Source organism: Bufo bufo, chromosome 2, assembly GCF_905171765.1.
Source record: "Bufo bufo chromosome 2, aBufBuf1.1, whole genome shotgun sequence".
NCBI lineage: Eukaryota > Metazoa > Chordata > Amphibia > Anura > Bufonidae > Bufo > Bufo bufo.
This window is the reverse complement of record NC_053390.1, coordinates 546,711,995-546,735,871: the sequence shown is the minus strand read 5'-3', so window position 1 is coordinate 546,735,871 and position 23,877 is coordinate 546,711,995. Positions and strand designations below refer to the sequence as shown.

Sequence of the window (23,877 nt, the reverse complement as noted above, 5' to 3'; positions counted from 1 at the left end):
TGTATTAGAATCAGTATCCCCCCTGTCCACCTTATAACTACAGTAATCTGAAGTTTTATAACCTGCTTGAATCGGGTTCAATCTGCCCAAGGGGCGGTGTTTCACCTCAGCTTGCGCCCAGCCAGCCTCTCCACAACTGCCGTTTGAAGCGCCGCCCAGCTCATCAATATTCACTTCGCTGGGCGGCTACTAGTGTCCCCGGCCATCTTCAGCGCATGCGCCCGGCACCCCCACTGGCCGGGATCGCATCGCGCCTGCGCACAGTCTCATTCTCAGAGGCAGCCCTCCATGTCGGCACAGTGTCATTCTCAGAGGCAGCCTCCCATGTCGGCGATCGCCGCAAACCGCAGGTCAATTCAGACCTGCGGTTTGCGGCTTTTACCTATTGCGGTGGCGGTGCCATCCTGTCCCCATGCGGCTGTAGGGGAGATCTGATGGCATGGAAGGCAGCGCGATGCCTTCCTTAGGCATCTGCGCTGCATTCCGATGACGAGCCTGTGAGATCCAGCCCCCTGGATCTCACAGGCCGGAAGCTGTATAAGTAATACACACAGTATTACACATACAGCCAGTGCATTCCAATACAGAAGTATTGGAATGCATTGTAAAGGATTAGACCCCCAAAAGTTCAAGTCCCAAAGTGGGACAAAAAATAAAGTGAAAAAAATAAAGTTTCCCCCCCCAAAAATTACAAGTTTGAAGTAAAAATAAACAAAAACGTCATTTTCCCCAAATAAAGTTAAAAAAAATGGTTAAAAATAGGGGGGGGGGGGGGGGAGTATACATATTAGGTATCGCCGCGTCCGTATCGACTGGCGCTATAAACATATCACATGACCTAACCTGTCAGATGAACACCGTAAAAAATAAAAACTGTGCTAAATAAACCATTTTTTTGTCACCTTACATCACAAAAAAAGCAAGAGATCAAAAAGGCGTTTGCCCACCAAAATAGTACCAATCTAACTGTCACATCATCCCGTAAAAAATGAGCCCCTACCTGAGACAATCGCCCAAAAAATTTAATAAAACTATGGCTCAGAATATGGAGACTCTAAAACACATTTTTTTGTTTTTAAAAAGCGGTTATTGTGTAAAACTTACATAAATAAAAAGTATACATATTAGGTATCGCCACGTCCGTATCGACCGGCTCTATAAACATTTGACATTGACCTAACCCCTCAGATGAACACCGTAAAAAATAAAAACTGTGCTAAATAAATTTTTTGTCACCTTCACAAAAAGTGTAATAGCAAGCGATCAAAAAGTCATATGCACCCCAAAATAGTGCCAATCAAACAGTCACCTCATCCTGCAAAAAATGAGTTCCTACGTAAGATAATCGTCCAAAAACTGAAAAACTATGGCTCTCAGAATATGGAGACACTAAAACATGATTTTTTATATTTTTTTGTTTCAAAAATATTATTGTGTAAAATTTATATAATTAAAAAAAAAGTATACATATTAGGTATCGCCGCGTCCGTATCGACCGGCTCTATAAAAATATCACATGACCTAACCCCTCAGATAAACACCGTAAAAAAAATTAAATAAAAACTGTGCTAAATAAACCATTTTTTGTCACCTTACATCACAAAAAGTGTAATAGCAAGCGATCAAAAAGTCACACGCACCCCAAAATAGTGCCAATAAAACCGTCATCTCACCCCGCAAAAATCATACCCTACCCAAGGTAATCGCCCAAAAACTGAAAAAAATTATGGCTCTCGGATAGAGTTGAGCGAACACCTGGATGTTCGAGTTCGAGAAGTTCGGCCGAACTTCCCGGAAATGAAGTCAATGGGGACCCGAACTTTTCGGCACTAAAAAGGCTATAAAATAGCCCATGAAAGGGCTGGAGGGCTGCAAAAGGCAGCAAAATGTAGGTAAATCCCCTGCAAACAAATGTGGATAGGGAAATGAATTAAAATAAAATAAATTAAAATTAACCAATTTCAATTGGAGAGAGGTCTCATGGCAAAAAATCAGGCTTCACGTCACCCACCTCTGGAACAGGCCATTGTCAGATATTTAGGCCCCGGCACTCAGACAGAGGAGAGAGGTCCCATAGCAGAGAATCAGGCTTCATGTCACCCACCACTGGAACAGGCCATTGTCAGATATTTAGGCCCCGGCACCCAGACAGAGGAGAGAGGTCCCATAGCAGAGAATCAGGCTTCATGTCATAGCAGAGAATCAGGCTTCATGTCACCCAACACTGGAACAGGCCATTGTCAGATATTTTTAGGCCCCGGCACCCAGACAGAGGAGAGGTTCATTCAACTTTGGGTTGCCCCGCAATATAATTGGTAAAATGAAAATAAAAAAAGGATTGAATGAGGAAGTGCCCTGGAGTACAATAATATATGGTTAAAGGGTGGTAGTTATAAATGTCTAATCTGCACAAGGGATGGACAGGTCCTGTGGGATCCATGCTTGGTTCATTTTTATGAACGTCAGCTTGTCCACATTGGCTGTAGACAGGCGGCTGCATTTGTCTGTAATGACGCCCCCTGCCGTGCTGAATACACGTTCAGACAAAACGCTGGCCGCCGGGCAGGCCAGCACCTCCAAGGCATAAAAGGCTAGCTCTAGCCACGTGGACAATTTGGAGACCCAGAAGTTGAATGGGGCCGAACCATCAGTCAGTACGTGGAGGGGTGTGCACACGTACTGTTCCACCATGTTAGTGAAATGTTGCCTCCTGCTAACACGTTCCGTATCAGGTGGTGGTGCAGTTAGCTGTGGCGTGGTGACAAAACTTTTCCACATCTCTGCCATGCTAACCCTGCCCTTAGAGGAGCTGGCCGTGACACAGCTGCGTTGGCGACCTCTTGCTCCTCCTCTGCCTTCGCCTTGGGCTTCCACTTGTTCCCCTGTGACATTTGGGAATGCTCTCAGTAGCGTGTCTACCAACGTGCGCTTGTACTCGCGCATCTTCCTATCACGCTCCAGTGCAGGAAGTAAGGTGGGCACATTGTCTTTGTACCGGGGATCCAGCAGGGTGGCAACCCAGTAGTCCGCACACGTTAAAATGTGGGCAACTCTGCTGTCGTTGCGCAGGCACTGCAGCATGTAGTCGCTCATGTGTGCCAGGCTGCCCAGAGGTAAGGACAAGCTGTCCTCTGTGGGAGGCGTATCGTCATCGTCCTGCTCACGCACCAGTGATGGGCCCGAGCTGCGTTGGGTGCCTCCCCGCTGTGAACATGCTTCATCCACGTCCTCCAGTAGTGGGCCCTGTCTGGCCACATTTGTACCTGGCCTCTGCTGTTGCAAAAAACCTCCCTCTGAGTCACTTCGAAGAGACTGGCCTGAAAGTGCTAAAAATGACCCCTCTTCCTCCTCCTCCTGGGCCTCCAGCCACCTTGCACATGCTGGACAGACTGTGCGAGCAGCAGCAGGCCATAGTGGAGTTTCAGCTGCAGCACGCACGGGTCAGTCGCACTGCAGAACAGCACCACTTCACCACCAATGACTGGGCCTCCATGCGAGACCTGTGTGCCCTGTTGCGCTGTTTCGAGTACTCCACCAACATGGCCAGTGGCGATGACGCTGTTATCAGCATTACTGGTCCACGTATCTGTGGTTAGGTGGACCTTGCCACAGATGGCGTTGCGCAGTGCACACTTGATTTTATCGGATACTTGGTTGTACAGTGAAGGCACGGCTCTCTTGGAGAAGTAGAGGCGGCTGGGAACAACATACTGTGGGACAGCAAGCGACATGAGCTGTTTGAAGCTGTCTGTGTCCACCAGCCTGAATGACAGCATTTCATAGGCCAGTAGTTTAGAAATGCTGCCATTCAGGGCCAGGGATCGAGGGTGGCTAGGTGGGAATTTACGCTTTCTCTCAAATGTTTGTGAGATGGAGAGCTGAACGCTGCCGTGTGACATGGTTGAGATGCTTGGTGACGGAGGTGGTGGTGTTGGTGGTACATCCTCTGTTTGCTGGGCGGCAGGTGCCAACGTTCCTCCAGAGGCGGAGGAAGAGGCCGAGGCGGCGGCAGCAGCAGAAGAGGTAGCAGGGGGAGCCTGAGTGACTTCCTTGTTTTTAAGGTGTTTACTTCACTGCAGTTCATGCTTTGCATGCAGGTGCCTGGTCATGCAGGTTGTGCTAAGGTTCAGAACGTTAATGCCTCGCTTCAGGCTCTGATGGCACAGCGTGCAAACCACTCGGGTCTTGTCGTCAGCACATTGTTTGAAGAAGTGCCACGCCAGGGAACTCCTTGAAGCTGCCTTTGGGATGCTCGGTCCCAGATGGCGGTGGCCAGTAGCAGACGGACTCTCTTGGCGGCGGGTGTTCTGCTTTTGCCCACTGCTCCCTCTTTTGCTACGCTGTTGGCTCGGTCTCACCACTGCCTCTTCCTCCGAATTCTGAAAGTCAGTGGCACGACCTTCATTCCATGTGGGGTCTAGGACCTCATTGTCCCCTGCATCGTCTTCCACCCAGTCTTCCTGTGTTTGGCACCTGTGTTTCGTCATCATCAGAGACGTGCTGAGGTGGTATTCCCATGTCCTCATCATCAGGCGCCATCTGTGCGCTTTCTGCAGAAGACTGGGTGGGAGATAATGTGAACGTGCTGGATCCACTGTCGGCCACCCAATTGACTAATGCCTGTACCTGCTCAGGCCTTACCATCCTTTAGAACGGCATTGGGCCCCACCAAATATTACTGTAAATTCTGGCTGCTACTGGGACCTGAGGTAGTTGGTTCACTAGGGCGTGTGGCTGTGGCAGAACGGCCACGTCCTCTCCCAGCACCAGAGGGTCCACTAACACCACCACGACCATGTCCGCGTCCCTTACTAGATGTTTTCCTCATTGTTACCGTTCACCACAATAAGAAAAAAATTATTTGGCCCAATGTATTGAATTCAAATTCAGGCCTTTTTTTACAGACACCTAACACTATCTGGCTATCTATTTAGGTACCGTATTACACTAATACAGGCACAACAGTAATGACAGATTTAGCTGAATATAAATTGTAGGCCTAGTATTTAGGCGCTGGATGACAGGTATCCCTTTTACGGACAGAATTAGACTTGGAAATGCACGGTAGCGTGTGAAGTTATTGAGGATGACCCTATGCGCACCTTCAATCTAATATACCCTTTTATGGATAGATTTAAAGTTGGCCTGATAGAGCAGAAACCACTAATTTAGGGAATTGCTAAGTTGGGAATTGTATTTCAACCCAGAACAAAAACTGTGCTTTGGCAGACACTAAATAGATTGACCAGCCACAGCAGTAACAACAGATTTAGCTGAATATAAATTGTAGGCCTAGTATTTAGGCGTTGGATGACGGGTATCCCTTTTACGGACAGAATTAGACTTGGAAATGCACGGTAGCTTGTGAAGTTATTGAGGATGACCCTATCCGCACCTTCAATCTAATATACCCTTTTATGGATAGATTTAAACTTTTCATGATAGAGCAGAAACCACTAATTTAGGGAATTGCTAAGTTGGGAATTGTATTCAACCCAGAACAAAAACTGTGCTTCGGCAGACAGCAGATAGTATTACAATTGGCTAGCCACAGCTGGAACACCAGATTTAGGGTACTGCTATTTTGGTAATTGTATTTTACCCCTCAATAAAATAGCAAGTACAGCCAAGCCCCTGATGTAGGATATAGCAAAAAAAAAAAAAAACACACTATTGATGGCGCACCACAAGACACAAAATGGCCGCCGATCACCCCAGAAAAAAGTGACTGAAAAACGCTCTGGGCAGCCTTAAAACAGTGAGCAATTGAATAGCAGAGGTTGTATGATACACAGCTGTATATCGATCATTTCAGTAAATAAATCCCTGCCTAATCTCGCCCTAACAGCAGCAGCTGCATCCTCTCCCTATACTGATCAGAGCAGAGTGACGTGCGGCGCTACGTGACTCCAGCTTAAATAGAAGCTGGGTCACATGCTGCACTGGCCAATCACAGCCATGCCAATGGTAGGCATGGCTGTGATGGCCTCTTGGGGCAAGTAGTATGACGCTTGTTGATTGGCTGCTTTGCTGCCTTTCAAAAAGCGCCAAGAAAGCACCGAACCCGGACTTTTACGAAAAGGTTCGGGTCCGTGTCACGGACACCCCAAAATTCGGTACGAACCTGAACTATACAGTTCGGGTTCGCTCATCCCTACTCTCAGACTATGGAAACCCTAAAACATGATTTTTTTTTTTTGTTTTAAAAATGAAATCCTTGTGTAAAACGTACATAAATTTTAAAAAAGTATACATATTAGGTATCGCCGCATCCATGACAACTTGGTCTATAAAAATATCACGTGATCTAACCTGTCAGATGAATGTTGTAAATAACAAAAAATAAAATGTGTGCCAAAACAGCTATTTCTTGTTACCTTTCCTCACAAAAAGTGAAATACAGAGCGACCAAAAATCATATGTACCCTAAACTAGTACCAACAAAACTTCCACCCTATCCCATAGTTTCTAAAATGGGGTCACTTTTTTGGAGTTTCTACTCTAGGGGTGCATCAGGGGGGCTTCAAATGGGACATGGTGTCAAAAAAACCAGTCCAGCAAAACCTGCCTTCCAAAAACCGTATGGCATTCCTTTCCTTCTGCGCCCTGCCGTGTGCCCGTACAGCGGTTTACGACCACATATGGGGTGTTTCTGTAAACTACAGAAGGGCCATAAATATTGAGTTTGGTTTGGCTGTTAACCCTTGCTTTGTAACTGGAAAGAAATTATTAAAATGGAAAATCTGCCAAAAAAAGTTACTTTTTGAAATTGTATCTCTATTTTCCATTAATTCTTGTGGAACACCTAAAGGGTTGACGACGTTTGTAAAATCAGTTTTGAATTCCTTGAGGGGTGTAGTTTAAAAATAGAGTTTTTGGTTTTTTGAAAATTTCTGAAAAATTTCAAGATTTGCTTCTAAACTTCTAAGCCTTGTAACTTTTTTGTAGTTATTACTATATATTATAGAAGTAGAGAAATTGAAACTTGGAAATTTGCAATTTTTTTTACAAATTTTTGGTAAATTTAGTATTTTTTTTATAAATAAAATATTATTTTTTTTACTTCATTTTACCAGTGTCATGAAGTACAATGTGTGATGAAAAAACTATCTCAGACTGGCCTGGATAAGTCAAATCGTTTTAAAGTTATCACCACTTAAAGTGGCATTGGTCAGATTTGCAAAAAATGGCCTGGTCCTTAAGGTGAAATAAGGCTCTGTCCTTAAGGAGTTAAAGATGGTGCCTGCTCAGGAGCTGAGTAGTTGGCGTAGCCTGCGGGTATTTGCTGTTTTTAACAGCAGACACCTAGAGGCAGAGTCCATGATTGGCGATTATGGACTTTGAACCCCTCAGATGCCGTGGTCTATGCAATAGTGTTTTTTTTTTCTCCTGGGGACCGTATGGCTCCATTTGCTGAGATTGCGGAAGCCATTTGGTTGCTATGGCAGCCTCAGGCCTTCTGGAGGCTCTGAGGCCTGCTATAGCGAAGTTCTTATCAAGCCCTCACTGGCAGAGCTTCATACGAGCATACTGAATCTCCCATAGGCTGTAATGTTAAATCATTCTATAGAAGCAATCAGACGATTGCATGTTAAAGTCTCCTAGAGGGATTTAAAGGGTTTCTGTCACCCCATTAAACCGTTTTTTTTTTTTTCTTTAATAATAATCCCTATAGTGCGATCTCATGATACATAATCAAATTAATAATTTTGGTTCAGTAGATTTTGCTAAAAAACGATTTTTAAAATATGCTAATTACCTTGCTACCAGCAAGTAGGGCAGCTACTTGCTGGTAGCAGCCGCATCCTCCGATGGTAATGACGCCCCCTCGGCATGCTGATTGACAGGGCCAGGGAAGGTAATCCTTCTCTGCTGGCGCTGTTAGAATTTGAAATCTCGCGCCTGCGCCGTACCTGGCTTCAATCGGCGCAGGCGCACTGAGAGGCGGCCGCTCTGCTCGACCGCTCCATCCTCAATGCGCCTGCGTCGATGACGTCATCGCATACACCCGGAAGAGAAGACGCCGGCGTCTTCTTTTCCGGGTGTATGCGATGACGTCATCGACGCAGGCGCATTGAGGATGGAGCGGTCGAGCAGAGCGGCCGCCTCTCAGTGCGCCTGCGCCGATTGAAGCCAGGTACGGCGCAGGCGCGAGATTTCAAATTCTAACAGCGCCAGCAGAGAAGGATTACCTTCCCTGGCCCTGTCAATCAGCATGCCGAGGGGGCGTCATTACCATCGGAGGATGCGGCTGCTACCAGCAAGTAGCTGCCCTACTTGCTGGTAGCAAGGTAATTAGCATATTTTAAAAATCGTTTTTTAGCAAAATCTACTGAACCAAAATTATTAATTTGATTATGTATCATGAGATCGCACTATAGGGATTATTATTAAAGAAAAAAAAAAAAACGGTTTAATGGGGTGACAGAAACCCTTTAAAGTGTATAAAAAAAAGAAAAAGTAAAAAAAATATATATATATATATTACATTCACTTAATTTCGTGTTTTGTATTACAGCTTATACAACTTTGTAGTAATGTAATTTTTTTTCTATCCGTAGAAGAGTTTTTGAAGCGCTATTCGATTGTTTTTGACCCTGATACAGGAAGCGATGCACTGGTTGGTATGTATCTTTCCTGCAGTATGAATGAAGACACCTACTGTTAATCAGGGGGTGTACATTTCACAGTGGCTAGTGATTATCCTTCCCCATTTTGATAAAACCTGGTTATATTCCAGTGGATGCCTAATGAACCTCCTGTCCTTGAAAAACTAGTGCAGCATACGCTGCTCGGTTTTAGGTATTCGCTACGCTTAGTAAATTTCTTTGAGTGATAACAGACTTAGTTCTTCACATGGTGGTCCTTAGTACGTGCAACTGGCATACTTCCAACAGGTAGATACTTCCAGGCATCAGGAATAGAATCACTAAAGAATGTAACTGGTATAAAGTATCTTGTATTTTTATTACCATACAGACCGGGTATCACATGCAGGATAAAAAAGTGTATGGGGCTGGAAGCAGTTTCTGCACCTGGCGCTCACAATCTACTGAATAAATTGAGATGGTTTGAATATTTTGTTAACATTTTATTTGCATGTCATTAACATATCTATCAATCCTATGATTTCCATAATTCCATGATTTTTCCTTCTTAGTGTTAGTTTTAATGTTGAGCAGTGTATCTAGTGTAGACCTTCTCAAGAACTTGAGAACCATAGTAATGATCCTTTATTCACCCCACAACATGTCCGCTGATTCATGAGCCTTACTTATTGTCCTGAATGTTTAAAGGAAACCTGTCACCAGAATTTTGTGTATAGAGCTGAGGATATGGGTTGCTAGATGGCCGCTAGCACATCCGCAATACCCAGTCCCCATAGCTCTGTGTGCTTCTATTGTGTAAAAAAAACGATTTGATACATATGCAAATTAACCTTAGATGAGTCCTGTCCCTGACTCATCTCACATACAGGACTCATCTAAGGTTAATTTGCATATGTATCAAATTGTTTTTTTACACAATAAAAGCACACAGAGCTATGGGGACTGGGTATTGCGGATGTGCTAGCGGCATTCTAGAAACCCATGTCCTCAGCTCTATACACAAAATCCCGGTGACAGGTTCCTTTTAAGCCGACCTGCATCTATCATTGGAAATGTATGTTACAGTTAATAACTTTTATTTTTATATTATTGCACCTTACTCTGTTTTTTTGATCACAGAATGCATTGCCCACGGTGACAGGAGCAAGTTTGTTGGCAATGATAACTATACATACTGGGATAGCTTCAAAAATGAGTTTTTTACCACTGGAAAGCTGATAATGGCCCCAAGAAAGAAGAGTAGAATGCACATTTTCAAGTCTAAAATTATGGTGGGTAAAGCTTTTTAAATACAATCTATATGGGGTGAAGAGAAATTGGATTAGTATTAGGCTACGTTCACATCTCAGTTAGAGATGATACAGCATAGATGCCAGCTGTCGGTCGGACTAAAACGCTGCATGGTATTTGTCAGGCCGAAACCCGACATTTATACCAGAAAGCAGCTGGATCCCATTATAGCAATAGGGATCCGGCCGTGATCTGTTGAATCTGGCAAGCTGTTCTCTGCCTTAACAGTCTGCTGAAAACGTTCACCGGAGATTTGAACGCAGCCTTAATGCAGTGTAAAAACAATATATTGTTCCCTGAGTAGGGTCCTGGGGAAATAATTATTCACATATAGTACATAGGTCAATTAGACCAAAATATTCCCTCTTGGAACCCCCTCTTATTGTAAGGAGGGAATATTTTGGTCTTAAAGCAGTGTTCAGCAGCATCTTTAAAGGTAGTTTCACACTAGCGGCAAGGAACTCCGGCAAGCTGTTCCGGCGGGTGAACAGCCTGTTGGATCCGTGCTGCCGCTAGTGCACGCGTGCCCCCCGGACTACCGCTCCGGCCCCATTGACTATAATGGGGGCGGACAACTGCCGCCGTAACTCCTGCCCGCCCCCATTATAGAGTTCATTTTGTACTACTGAAAAGGGGTTTTGTTACTTCAGCAAATGGCCTTTATCATGTACAGTCGTGGCCAAAAGTTTTGAGAATTACATAAATATTGGAAAAGTTGCTGCTTAAGTTTTTATAATAGCAAATTGCATATACTCCAGAATGTTATGAAGAGTGATCAGATGAATTGCATAATCCTTCTTTGCCATGAAATTAACTTAATCCCAAAAAAAACTTTCCACTGCATTTCATTGCTGTCATTAAAGGACCTGCTGAGATCATTTCAGTAATCGTCTTGTTAACTCAGGTGAGACTATTGACGAGCACAAGGCTGGAGATCATTATGTCAGGCTGATTGGGTTAAAATGGCAGACTTGACATGTTAAAAGGAGGGTGATGCTTGAAATCATTGTTCTTCCATTGTTAACCATGGTGACCTGCAAAGAAACACTTGCAGCCATCATTGCGTTGCATAAAAATGGCTTCACAGGCAAGGATATTGTGGCTACTAAGATTGCACCTCAAACAACAATTTATAGGATCATGAAGAACTTCAAGGAAAGAGGTTCAATTCTTGTTAAGAAGGTTTCAGGGCGTCCAAGAAAGTCCAGCAAGCGCCAGTATTGTCTCCTAAAGAGGATTCAGCTGCGGGATCGGAGTGCCACCAGTGCAGAGCTTGCTCAGGAATGGCAGCAGGCAGGTGTGAGCGCATCTGCACGCACAGTGAGGCGAAGACTTTTGGAAGATGGCCTGGTGTCAAAAAGGGCAGCAAAGAAGCCACTTCTCTCCAAAAAAAACATCAGGGACAGATTGATCTTCTGCAGAAAGTATGGTGAATGGACTGCTGAGGACTGGGGCAAAGTCATATTCTCCGATGAAGCCTCTTTCCGATTGTTTGGGGCATCTGGAAAAAGGCTTGTCTGGAGAAGAAAAGGTGAGCGCTACCATCAGTCCTGTGTCATACCAACAGTAAAGCATCCTGAGACCATTCATGTGTGGGGTTGCTTCTCATCCAAGGGAGTGGGCTCACTCACAATTTTGCCCAAAAACACAGCCATGAATAAAGAATGGTACCAAAACACCGTCCAACAGCAACTTCTTCCAACAATCCAACAACAGTTTGGTGAAGAACAATGCATTTTCCAGCACGATGGAGCACCGTGCCATAAGGCAAAAGTGATAACTAAGTGGCTCGGGGACCAAAACGTTGACATTTTGGGTCCATGGCCTGGAAAATCCCCAGATCTTAATCCCATTGAGAACTTGTGGTCAATCCTCAAGAGGCGGGTGGACAAACAAAAACCCACTAATTCTGACAAACTCCAAGAAGTGATTATGAAAGATTGGGTTGCCATCAGTCAGGAATTGGCCCAGAAGTTGATTGAGAGCATGCCCAGTCGAATTGCAGAGGTCCTGAAAAAGAAGGGCCAACACTGCAAATACTGACTCTTTGCATAAATGTCATGTAATTGTCGACAAAAGCCTTTGAAATGTATGAAGTGCGTGTAATTATATTTCACTACATCACAGAAACAACTGAAACAAAGATCTAAAAGCAGTTTAGCAGCAAACTTTGTGAAAACTAATATTTGTGTCATTCTCAAATCTTTTGGCCACGACTGTAGATAAAGTTAATAGAAGACACTAATGTATTGTGACTGTCCATATTGCCTCCTCTGCTGGCTTGATTCATTTTTCCATCACATTATACACTGCTCTTATCCAGGAGTCATGACCACCCTGCAATCCAGCAGACCAGGCCATGCTGTCACACTATAGAAAAAAGCACCTTCCTGTGTGCACTGCCATGGTCCCAGCCACCAGGGTATAATGCGAAGGAAAAAAATGAATCAAGCCAGCAAAGGAAGCAATATGGACAATCACAATACATTAGTAAGTGCCTTGTAGTAATTTTGTCTACATGATAAATGCCACTTGCTGAAGTGAGACAACCCTTTTTAAGTCTTTCGGGGACCAGGCCAATTTTTATTTTATAAACCTAAAGTGTCGTTCAACAAACAACAAATGGATGCCCAATATATTAAAAATATATATTTTATTTCATAATAATAGACAATACATGATAATTAGAGTATTAGGGATAACAAAAAAATAAATTTTAAAGAGTCAGCAGAAAAACTCTGGATACCGCAGTCCCCCGGCCGGTGTCTCTATAACCCACCACAAGATGGAACACATGTAGGGCATGTATAGAATACGCAATGTGGTGATACACAGAAAGGAAGGGGATATATAATATATATACCCTAAAAGATAATACTACCTGTGATCATCACCTAAGTGCGTAGCTACAGGATGAGGCACCTGGATCCTAATATATCACAAATACAAGCATGGACAAAAAAAAATATTGCCCATATGGGATACTCAGAATAAGTACATAAATGAGACCCCATGAACCACACTAACTAGAGCGCTGTAAGCAAAAAGACTCAACCTAAAGTATCAGATGGAAAATCACAACATACCCTGAGACATGGTGGAGGGCAGAGACAGCAGGCTTTTTTATGTTTTCCTCTTAGACTATTTTTTACTTACCTCATAGTGGAATGAGGATTTATTTTTTGCAGAACAATTTACTGTATTTTTGACCATAAGACGCACCTAGAAGGAAAATAAGAAAAAAAAATATATTTTTCATCAGACCCTCAATGTTAATTAGATCTTAAACCAGACCTCAGATCTGACCCCCAATTTTAATTGGACCCTAGCCGAGACCCCAATGTTAATTTCCTTCTGTTCCAGGCACACCAGTGCTCTTCCGGCCATGCTATGCTGTGACCTAATGTCGCACAGTGTGAGGCCACAGAGCACACCTTTGTGACAGCACAACATGCGACGTTGGCATCTTCTGTAGCACATGGTGGGGTTTTGTTGCCTATAGTTAGGAAAAAAGATGATGATCCCACTAGGAGGGGGGCAGTGAAGAAAGAGAAGATGCAACTGAAACTGAAAGGCTGCATTGGACTGGGGTTACAAGGGGGATGGATGAACAGGCAGAATGCTGTTACCCCTGGCATTGAAATGAATGGGAAGCTGAAAAAATGTGCCAAAACCTGTGCAGAAAATCGCAGGGGAACAGCCTGCCGGATGCATAAGTACGGTGTTCAGCTGTACGCGGCCTGAAGTTCACTATAATGGGGACCAGTGGAGATCCAGCCACTGCATGCAGCGTTTTTTTTGTCCGGCCGCCTCTTGGCATATTTGCTGTGCCGCGGCCGGATCTCCTCTGGTCCCCATTATTGTGAATGGGGTCTCATGGACTTCAGGTAGCGCACGGTAGTTCCAGATCCGGCCAGAACAGCCTGCCAGGACGAGTAACACCAGTGTGAAACAGGCCTTAAACTACTTTTGCACAGTAATAACATGTCTCATGGAAAAATTATACTTTTTTTATACTGTCACATTTTAAAAGCTATAGCTCATAAACTTCTCAGCCAATGTAGCTATATATGGCTTGATTTTTGCAGAATGAGAGTAGTTTTCATGGTTTCCATTATGGGGTACGTGGGACTTAATGATTTAAAAAGACAGCGGCCTAGGCTAAGGCCCCTTAGTACCCGCCTTAAAAAGGTGTATTGGCGAACACTAAGGAGCCTTAGGCTAGACCGTCGCCTTTTTACAGCGGCCTAGTCTAAGCTCTGCATGGATCTCCATTCAGCAGAGAACAGGTATTAGGCTCTCACATGATTGCCGGGCTTCTTGTCCTTTTACGGAGAAGAGTAGCCAATTCTTGAGTATCCTTATAGACATGCATTCATAGCCTTTGTTAGACCGCCAGCTGCTGTGGCATTGCAATGGCACACAGTAAGCAAGTTCGCTATAGGGAGATGGTGACAGATGGAGGCCCCTCGTCTTGCTATGCTGAGCTCTCAAGAGGACAAAAAAATCTCATCAGTACAGAATACATGAGTTTTTGCACAGGTGTCTATGACAACATCTGTTTCTTCCGTTTTACAAGAATCCTTGAGCTGTTTCTGTGAAAAGTGAATGTGCCATCGTTAATGTCAAATGGTTTCTCCTTGCTGATTTTGTTTAAATAAATGGTTTCTGATCTATTTTTAAAGGTTCTGTGTCTTCATTATTTATAGGTTTTCTATGTAGAACAAGGCCAGGTGCAAGTGAATCTAAACAAATCAGAACGGATTTTAAAGAATGGCGATTTCTTTTTCGTTCCTCCAGGTAAAGCAAAAACATCTAAAAACAACTTTTAAATAGTTTTCATTCTTAAGACCTGAAAGCTATACAGTGAACGAAGCATATATGGCAGAGACATAACAGGTGACTTTAGTGAGATGCAGGTATTTCCCCGTGCTCAATGTATTGTAGCATATGCATACAACAGAAGAGTCTCTGGGCACTCATTACTTGAATACTATACTGCATTAACCCCTTAAGTACTGGATCGATTTTCTTCCACACGTTCCAATAGCCATAAGGTTTTTTAACTTTCCGTTCATTTAGCCATATGAGGACTTATTGTTTGTGGGGTAAGGCTACTTTCACACTAGCGTTCTGCTGTCCGCTCGTGAGCTCCGTTTGAAGGGGCTCACGAGCGGAGCAGAACGCTTCCGTCCAGCCCTGATGCAGTCTGAATGGATGCGGATCCGCTCAGACTGCATCAGTCTGGCGGCGTTCAGCCTCCGCTCCGCTCGCCTCCGCACGGCCAGGCGGACAGCTGAACGCTGCTTGCAGCGTTCGGGTGTCCGCCTGGCCGTGCGGAGGCGTGCGGATCCGTCCAGACTTACAATGTAAGTCAATGGGAACGGATCCGCTTGAAGATGACACCATATGGCTCAATCTTCAAGCGGATCCGTCCCCCATTGACTTTACATTGAAAGTCTGAACGGATCCGCTCAGGCTACTTTCGCACTTAGAAATTTTTCTAAGTTATTAATGCAGACGGATCCGTACTGAACGGAGCCTCCGTCTGCATTAATATGATCGGATCCGTTCAGAACGGATCCGATCAAGCGCAAGTGTGAAAGTAGCCTAAGTTGTATTTTTTTAAGGGCACCATTTAATTTACCTGGTCTGTTATTGGAAAATGGGAAAAAATTATTTGTGGGGAAAAAATCCACAGGATAGATCATCAGTTCAAAAGAACTGCAGAACCCCTTTAATAGAGATTCTATTTAGGTGAATAGGATTTTCACATGCTCCCTAATGAGCTCATGCACAGCTTAGCAGAGAGCTTACCATGGCAGCTGGAGGGGATAATATTCTGCGTAGAAAGAGAAGAACATCAACATCCAGCTGCCAAGCACTATAAAAAAAATACTGTATTCTATAAATCCTAGTAGAAAGATTGAGCAAACATATTCAATATTTCCATTCATAAAGGTATTTTCCCACGACAAACACATGCACAAGATAGGGAATACATGTCCAGTAGCTTGGACCCCTGCAGTTCACGAGAACAAGATCTCTGCTGCTCCATTCAGATGTCTGGGACCATTACTTCATTAGCAAAGTATAACGCTCCGCTGTTTTCCGCTGTCCCATGGAATTATAAGGAGCGGCAGGGCACATGTGTAGCTGATGCTTCATTCAAACAGGGGAACATAAAGCCCCATTCTCATGATCAACTGGGGCCACGGTAGTTGGACCCCTATTAATCAGACACTTATTCCCTAGTCTATGGATAGTGGATAGAATTTGGTGGTAGGACAACCCCTAGTTTAAGCCATTTAAACCAGGTTGGTTTGGTGCATGACTCATTTGTGTTTCAAGGCATGCAGGTTCTTTTGCTGCCCATTCACATTAAATGTATATTAGCAGACTCCACTTATTTCATCTGGTCTGCTCAACCATGTACTTTGGTATGGTGGTCCAGCAACACTCTTGCAATGGGAGAAGGGTCAGATTGCTGGAGTTCATGCCGGAATATTTTGTTCTCAGGAATTAAGCATCCACCAGTGATGTCTGTCAGCTACTTACTCCACTCACCCCATACATAACATATGTATGCTTGGCAGATGCAAGTGTGCCTGTGTGTGGATGGAAAACTTGCTTAGGTGAAATTATCCTTAGTATTTCTCGCCCATATTCATTGGGGGACACAGAGACCATGGGTATAGCTATGTCCTCTAGGAGCGTTGACACTAGTAAAAGCTGTTAGCTCCTCCCCTGGCAGCTATACCCCCTCCAGCCTGGAGAGAGAGCTTTTTTCTAGTGTCAATAGGAGGCAAGACCTCCCTGCTCTGCAGGGAAGCTCCAGAAGATTTTTTATTTTAGTTTATTTTTTTCCTTTTTCAGATGGGAAAACAGTGGACGCCTCGCCTCCCTGTTCTCCCGGTGTCGAGTTGCGCCAGTGCCGGTCACCCGCACTGCTGCCTCCCCCACAGAAGACAAGGTGGACCAGGGCAGCCTCGCTCCCTGCATCCCGCCAGCCAAGGGGTCACCCGTCGAAGTCCCTTAATTCCAGCTTCCTGCCACTACGGTGCCAGTGGCTGAAGGGGTGACCCTGCTGGACCAGAGGAAGGGTGAAAATGGCGACAGGGACGTAAAGAGGATGAAGAGAGGTGAGTACTTGGGACGTAGATGAGTATGTCCCTCCTGGGCCGCCCCCTCCCTCCCTACCTGGTGGCAGTAATGCAGAGGTTAACAAGGCACAGGGCTTAGCCCAGCACCCTGCAGCCATTCCCTTCTTCCCCCTCTGGCAGGTTTTATTCAGCCAGGAAGCCCGGCACTCTTTCCCTAGCAGGGCGGCACATAGGGGGTTAATGTCAGTATAACCGCCTGGCAGGCGTTTTTCTATGGGGCCGAGCGCACGGCCAGGCCTTGTTGTGCACTCAGTGCAGAGGGGACGCTTGCTAGTGGAGATCACAATAACTATTGGGCTGGACAGCACTTACTGCATGACCAGAGATCCAGAGCGGATGCCGAGCGCGCCACTCTGGAAGGGGTTAAACGGCACCAGGAACGACTCGGCCGTGCACCGCATGGTGTTCCGGCCGCCATGTTTTTTTTTGCCCGGATGCGCCGGTGTCCGGGAGGGCTCATTTTGCGGTACTTGGTCCCTCTGCGGTCCAGCCGATGCGATAATCGGCTTGCACAGGGGCTTTGGACTGCCGCCTTGTGGCTTGCTGGGCAGCACTTCGTCCCCCTGGGGGGGGTGGACTCTGGCGCAAAAACTTTGCGCCCTTTTTCCCCCTCCCCCAGAGACCTGCTAGCTCCGCCCCTGGTCAGGAGGTTGACCTTAGCCCTTCCTGGCCGGCATATCTGGGGAGAGATAGAGTTCTAAGGGGGCGTGGCACTCCCAGTGCAATGTTCCTCATGTGGAGGAATTTAACCCTTTCCTGCCTCTTGTGCTTGAGGCTGTCATCTTGTTTTTAAAAAAAAGAACAGAAGGAATGTGCGTCCATACGGCCCCCTCCCCGCCCCTCATTACCGCAAGACCACCCTGTCTGTGCAGTACCACACTGGGCCCGTGTCCTATCTCGGATAAGGAGCACCTCTCATAGTTCCCAATCCGCCCTCCGAGCCGTTTGGTTGATAATTCTCCTCCTCTGCAAATCCCGTGGAGGACAGCTGATGTTCCCAATCCACCCTCCGGGTTGTTTGGTTGATAATTCCACCTGCGCATTTTAGCGCTGGACCACTGAAAGATTCCAATCCATCCTCTGGGGCCGTTGATGATTCTCACCTCCGCATTACAGTGGAGAGCCTCTGCAATTCCCAATCCACCCTCTGGGTCGTTTGGTTGATAATTCTCCACCTGCTAAATTCAATAGAGGACCTCTGACATTCCTAATCCACCCTCTGGGTCGATTGATTCAGACCCTGACATGAGTCCGAAGCAATCTCCTAAGATTGTGTCTAAGGTGACCAGTAGTACTTGTCATATGCATTAACCCTTCCTTAGGTGGAGTAATTGCACTACTTCGGCCTACAGCACCTGCCTTATACATTATCCCCTGCCATAGGTGGACTAAGTACAATGACATGGGGTTCGGGACCTGCCATATGCAGATCCATTCATGGCGTAATTACATTATCACTGGTTACAATGTGGGCTGTATGCATTACCCCCGTACTTAGGTGCAATAATTGCACTCCCACGGGGTACAGGACTCGCCATATGCATTACTTCTCACCGTGGGCATTCGCCCCCCTTCGTAGGTGGGGTATTCTCCCTACGACTGGCTAGTACTTCCCGTATGCTTACACCTTCCTTAGGTAGCTAATTGCACTACCATTGAATACGGTTCCGACTGTCGCACTATCCTTCCATAGGCGGAGTGTTGCACATCACCGTGCTTCTGTTGCATTACCCCCTTCCGCTAGTGATCCAATAGCGGGAAATAACTAAACATCTTCGGATGCTGCAATTCTGCGGCACCACGGCTCTAGGTGCCTTTGCTTATTTCCAAGGGGGCGTGGCAACAGTCGGTACTCGCAGGAGCCCGGCACTCTTACCCTGGTGCTATATGGGTGCCACCAGTGGACACGGTGGCTATTCCTTCCTTTGGTGCTGGTTTCGCGCATGATTATAACATCCTCTGTCTTCTCAGTGGGTTCCTAGCATCACTTTATGTCCTAGACCCCCCATCTCCATGGGCCTCCGTTGTTCCAGTCGGTCATGGTTTTGTTCGCATCAATACGTAGTGCGTACACCATTGCACATATATGGGAAGTACGTTCCAGCGAATCGAGTGTTTTTCACTGACTCCGTATTCTCTATCCACCACTCCCCCTTCCCTGGGAAAGTGGTTATGCTGGCACTCAGGTTTAGCTCCTACAGCTTGTTCTACTCCACAGGTGCAGCTTTTCTAATGCTCGAGTTCGTAGTCGCTCCAGTGGGACATCCCCCTCAGGTAGGGGTCCTACCCTGGCGCTAGCTTGGCAGTTGCGCCTGTTCTGCGCCCTTCCAGGTAGTTTTAAGGTTAGCTCTACTTAACTGGCGCAGTATGGTACGTCGCTTCTACAGATAGTCTCAGGCCTCCCCCTCAGTTTTGTGCTGACGGGGCAAGCGCTGGCTACTACTGTGGGAGCGGTGTTGCTCACAGCTCTGCACAGCTCTTTCGTCAGGCGGTGGACTCTTTTAACACTGAATTCGGTGGCCTCTGCGGGTGACCCACTCCTCTGCGGGGGTATGGGGCTACTAATACAGTGTGACTCCCCTTGCCTGGCTTCCTCCTCAGGCGAAGTTTTTTGCACAGCCCCTTAATCCTTGGCTACTTCTGTATAGCGCCGGTCTCAGACGGGGAATGGGCTTAAACCTTGCCTATTCTTCTCCTGTCTTTTCCTCCTCTGGCTCAAGGTTCATAGCCATTCCGCATGTCTTGGTAGTTCCTACGTTGCTACCTTCCCTCATCTGCATTTGCACAGGGTATTAGTTTGGTGGCCTTCCATTCCAGGCACGATCCGGTCCGACTGGTGGGCTGTGGCGCCCTCCACATTCCTTCTCCTACAGAGACTCTTCCATTGGTCTGGGTGTGCTAACGGTATCTACACGAAAGCTTCCCACCTTTCTCTCCAGAGCCAGAGTTCCGGAAGCATGCAACGTGGACGCCCTGATTCTCCTTGGTGGGAGTTCTCCCCCCTTACGTGTTTCTTCTCCTCCTTCCCAGGGTTCTACGGAGGATCCGGATGGAAGATATTCCGACAAATCCTAGTCGCTCCGAGTTGACCCCCAACGCGCGTGGTTTACTGACCTCGTTCTCCTTCCTGGAGACGTCCCTTGGTCACTGCCACTCAGACGACCTTCTTTCGGGGTCCGGTCTTAAATCAGCTTTTGATGACGGCGTGGCTATTAAAACCTCCATTCTGATGTGGAGAGGCTTTTCAGCGGATGTCTTCCGCACTATGATTCAGGCCAGGAAGTTTGCATCGCCCAGGATCTATTGTGGGACCTGGAGGTCCTTCCTGGGCTTCTGTGAAAGCCGGGACATTCTACATTCAGGGTTGGACCTTGGTTTACCTTTAATTCCTTGATGGGTCAGGTGTTGGCGCTTCTGTCCTGGGGCAGCTGCCAGTGTACTCTGGTTTCCCTGGTGCCCATGGGGACCTTCCTTCTGGGAGGGGCACATACGGTTCCTTTGTACCGTCCTTACAGCCTTGTGGTCTGTATGTAGTTCTTACTCCGGCTCCTGTCCTAGTTTTTTTCTTGTGGCTATCACATCCATCAGGCGGGTGTCTAAGTTGGGTGTGCTCTCTTGCAAGATCCCCTTCCTGGTTCTTCTCAATGATATAGCAGTTCTCCAGCTCATTTCCTCCTTTTCCCGAAGGTGGTCTCTGACTTCCATATCAATGACAAAATTGTCCATCCTTTACTGTCCCTTCCTTCGCATCCTACGGAAGGGAGTTACATTATGGACTTTGTCAGAGCTCTACTCATTGTTAGCATCCTCCAGTCCCTCTCGGCGTACGGACCCCCTTTTCTCTCCGGAAGGTCCTCGCCAGGGATTGGCTGCCTCCAATGGGTGATTGCAAGTGGGATTCGGTCTGCAAGTGCTGACGCTTACCGCGCCAGAGCAGGGTTCCACCTTTAGGTGTCACGGCTCGCTCGCCCAAAGCGGTGAGCGCTTCTTGGGCTAGGCGGAATCGTACATCGGCTGCACAGTTGTGTAAGGCGGTTCCGGTCCTCCTTACACATGTTCACGAGAAATTACCAGGTGCATACTTATGCATCGACGGTCGCTCCGTGGGTCGCGGGTCTTGCAGGCGACCGTTCTTAGATGCCTGCAGGGACGATTGCTTCCATGGGTCTGTGGCTTTTTCCCTCCCTGTGGACTGCTTTCGGACGTGCCACGGTTCCTGTGTCCCCCAATGAATATGGGCGAGAAAAGGAGATTTTTGTATAACTTACCAGTAAAATCTCTTTCTCGCTCTTCATTGGGGGACACAGCACCCACCCAATATTGTTGTCCGGCCACAGTTGTAGCTGTTGCTGGTTTGGACCAAGTTGGGTCCTTTGGCATGGTGGTTGTTCCATGTTTTCTCTTTGGTTGGCTTGCTTCTCCTACGGCTCGTACACAAACTGAAGCTCTCTCTCCAGGCTGGAGGGGGTATAGCTGCTGGGGGAGGAGCTAACAGCTTTTACTAGTGTCAACGCCTCCTAGAGAACATAGCTATACCCACGGTTCCTGTGTCCCCCAATGAAGAGCGAGAAAGAGATTTTACTGGTAAGTTATACAAAAATCTCTTTTTGTGCATGTCAAAAATGTAAAAAAAATAATAATCTGGCTACCAGAGATGCAAAATGTCCAGAATCCACTGGCAGAAAAAGGGTTAAATTATGCAATCTACCATATTTTTCACCCTATAAGACGCACCGGCACATAAGACGCACCTAGGTTTTTGAGGAGGAAAATAAGAATAAAAATATTTTTAACCAAAAGGTGTGCTTTTGGTGGGTTTGAACTAATGGCGGTCTGTGCATGACACTATTATGGGGGAATCTGTGGATGATGCATTGTTATGGCGTGGGGAATTTGTGGATGGCACTGTTATGTGGGGGATCTGTGGATGGCATTGTTATTGGGGGAGCTGTGGAGCAGTGCAGGCACTGTACTCTGGCCCCGCTGCTCAGTATGTACTGTATTATATGTAGTATTAATCGTCATATCTAAACTGAATAATGATGCGCTCCCCATGTGTACCGTACTTACCGGTACACATGTCACGCTCCTGTAGAAAGCACTAGCAGACAGGCCGGGCGGCCGTAACTCACGGAGGTCACATGCCTGCTCCGCCTGCTTCATTCATAAAGTAGGCGGAGCAGGCACGTGACCTCCGTGAGTTACGGCCGCCCGGCCTGCCTGCTAGCTGCTAGTGCTTACTACAGGAGCGTGACATGTGTATCGTTAAGTACGGTACGCAGGGGGAGCGCATCATTATTCAGTTTAGATATGATGATTAAGACTACGTATAATACAGTACATACTGAGCGGCGGGGCCAAAGTACAGTGCCTGCACTGCCCCGCCGCTCTCCCCGCCTACTACAGTCCCTCCTCCCTCCTCACTAATACATTGCAGTCTGCTATGTAAATTGCCAGCATTCGCTCCATAAGATGCAGGGGCACTTTTTTTGGGGGGTGGGGGTAGTGCGTCTTATGGGGCGAAAAATACGGTATACATTTGTAGATTTGAAGTTTTGATTGCAAAAAAAACTGTATTTAATTTGCTGTAACATCTTTGTTTTTCAGTAAATAGCTGCACTATAACCAATCTTCAAGACGAGGAGGCGGTGCTGGTCTACAATTTTTTAAACATGGTTGCTTTATTCACAGAAGGTTAAAGTTTTATCTGTGTTGTATATAGCAAGGGACAGCTTTATTTTTGATATTACTAACTTATGTTAACCTCATCCGACATCCGCTGTACATATACGGTGCTGTAGGCAAGGAGCGTCCCCAATACACTGTACATATGCAGCGGGGTAATCAGGGGGGAAGGCACGGGAGCTGTGTCTGCACAGTCACTGCCGGGGTCTTGCTGTGATTGACGGCCAGGCTGCTGCTGTAATAGCTGGGATCAGAGAGGACTCACACATTTAACCCCTTAGATGCTGACTTCTACATCTAAGTGGCTTACAGAGGGAGGCAGCACCATGATGTGATTGTTGGGTACCAATGGTTTTTATATCAGCCGAAGACCTTACAAAGGCATCCAGGTCTATCATGTGCAAAAGTTTAGTAGGCCCTGGCATCAATCACCCGGCCTGTGATAAATCCTTACTAATCTTCGGTGCATGGACGTTCATGGCTTTCCAACTGGTGCAAAATGGGGAAAGTGACTGTGTAAAACTGGCAAGTATAATGTATTACAGCCGTTAAAGTCCCATGTTGGGACTGAAATTTAAAAAAAAATTAAAATGTTTAAAAAAAAATTAAAGTTTAAGAAAGTTTGTTCTAAAAATTGTTGTTGTTTTTTTGTCTCACCATGCCCATAGCAGCATGCCAGAACTGTCTTTTGTTCTTTGTAAAAACATAATGTAAAGCTATCAAAAACTGTTACTTACCCCAAAATGGTACTGAAAAAGTCAACTCTTCCCACATAAAACAAGACCACACTCAACTCCTTCACTAAATTAAAAATAATTGTGAATTTTTTTTTAATTTTTTTTTTAAATGCTTCTAATGTGCTAAAGTCCAGTCCTTTCAGTTAGTATTAGGGAATTTCTTTAGTGTCCATGTTGTCTCCTTCTCTTCACTTCATTACATTACAGACACACTCTTATCAAGCCAGTTCAGGACAAGACTGCCAAAACAAAATTAGACCAACATCTCCAAACAGTATGAAAGAACAGGTGCTACCATGGCAGAGATGTAAAAGCAAACAAACTCTATATACATCAGCCCACTGCTCCATGCACTAAGACACATGCCCATCTACCAATGGCACTGGCTTCTTT

General features: G+C 46.0%; 1 protein-coding gene across 3 annotated transcripts in view; it reads left to right on the top strand.

Annotated features, from left to right (window-relative positions):
• Nucleotides 1–23,362, top strand: part of LOC120989755 — a 329,530-nt gene extending 306,168 nt beyond the window's left edge. For all 3 annotated transcript variants that reach the window (XM_040418048.1, XM_040418047.1, XM_040418050.1), the window contains 4 exons: nucleotides 8,562–8,624; nucleotides 9,729–9,880; nucleotides 14,609–14,699; nucleotides 22,670–23,362. In XM_040418048.1, coding sequence (XP_040273982.1) covers nucleotides 8,562–8,624; nucleotides 9,729–9,880; nucleotides 14,609–14,699; nucleotides 22,670–22,761 — 398 coding nt within the window. In that variant the 3' untranslated portion in view covers nucleotides 22,762–23,362. The remainder of the gene's footprint in view (nucleotides 1–8,561; nucleotides 8,625–9,728; nucleotides 9,881–14,608; nucleotides 14,700–22,669) is intronic.
• The last annotated feature ends 515 nt before the right edge of the window (nucleotides 23,363–23,877 follow it).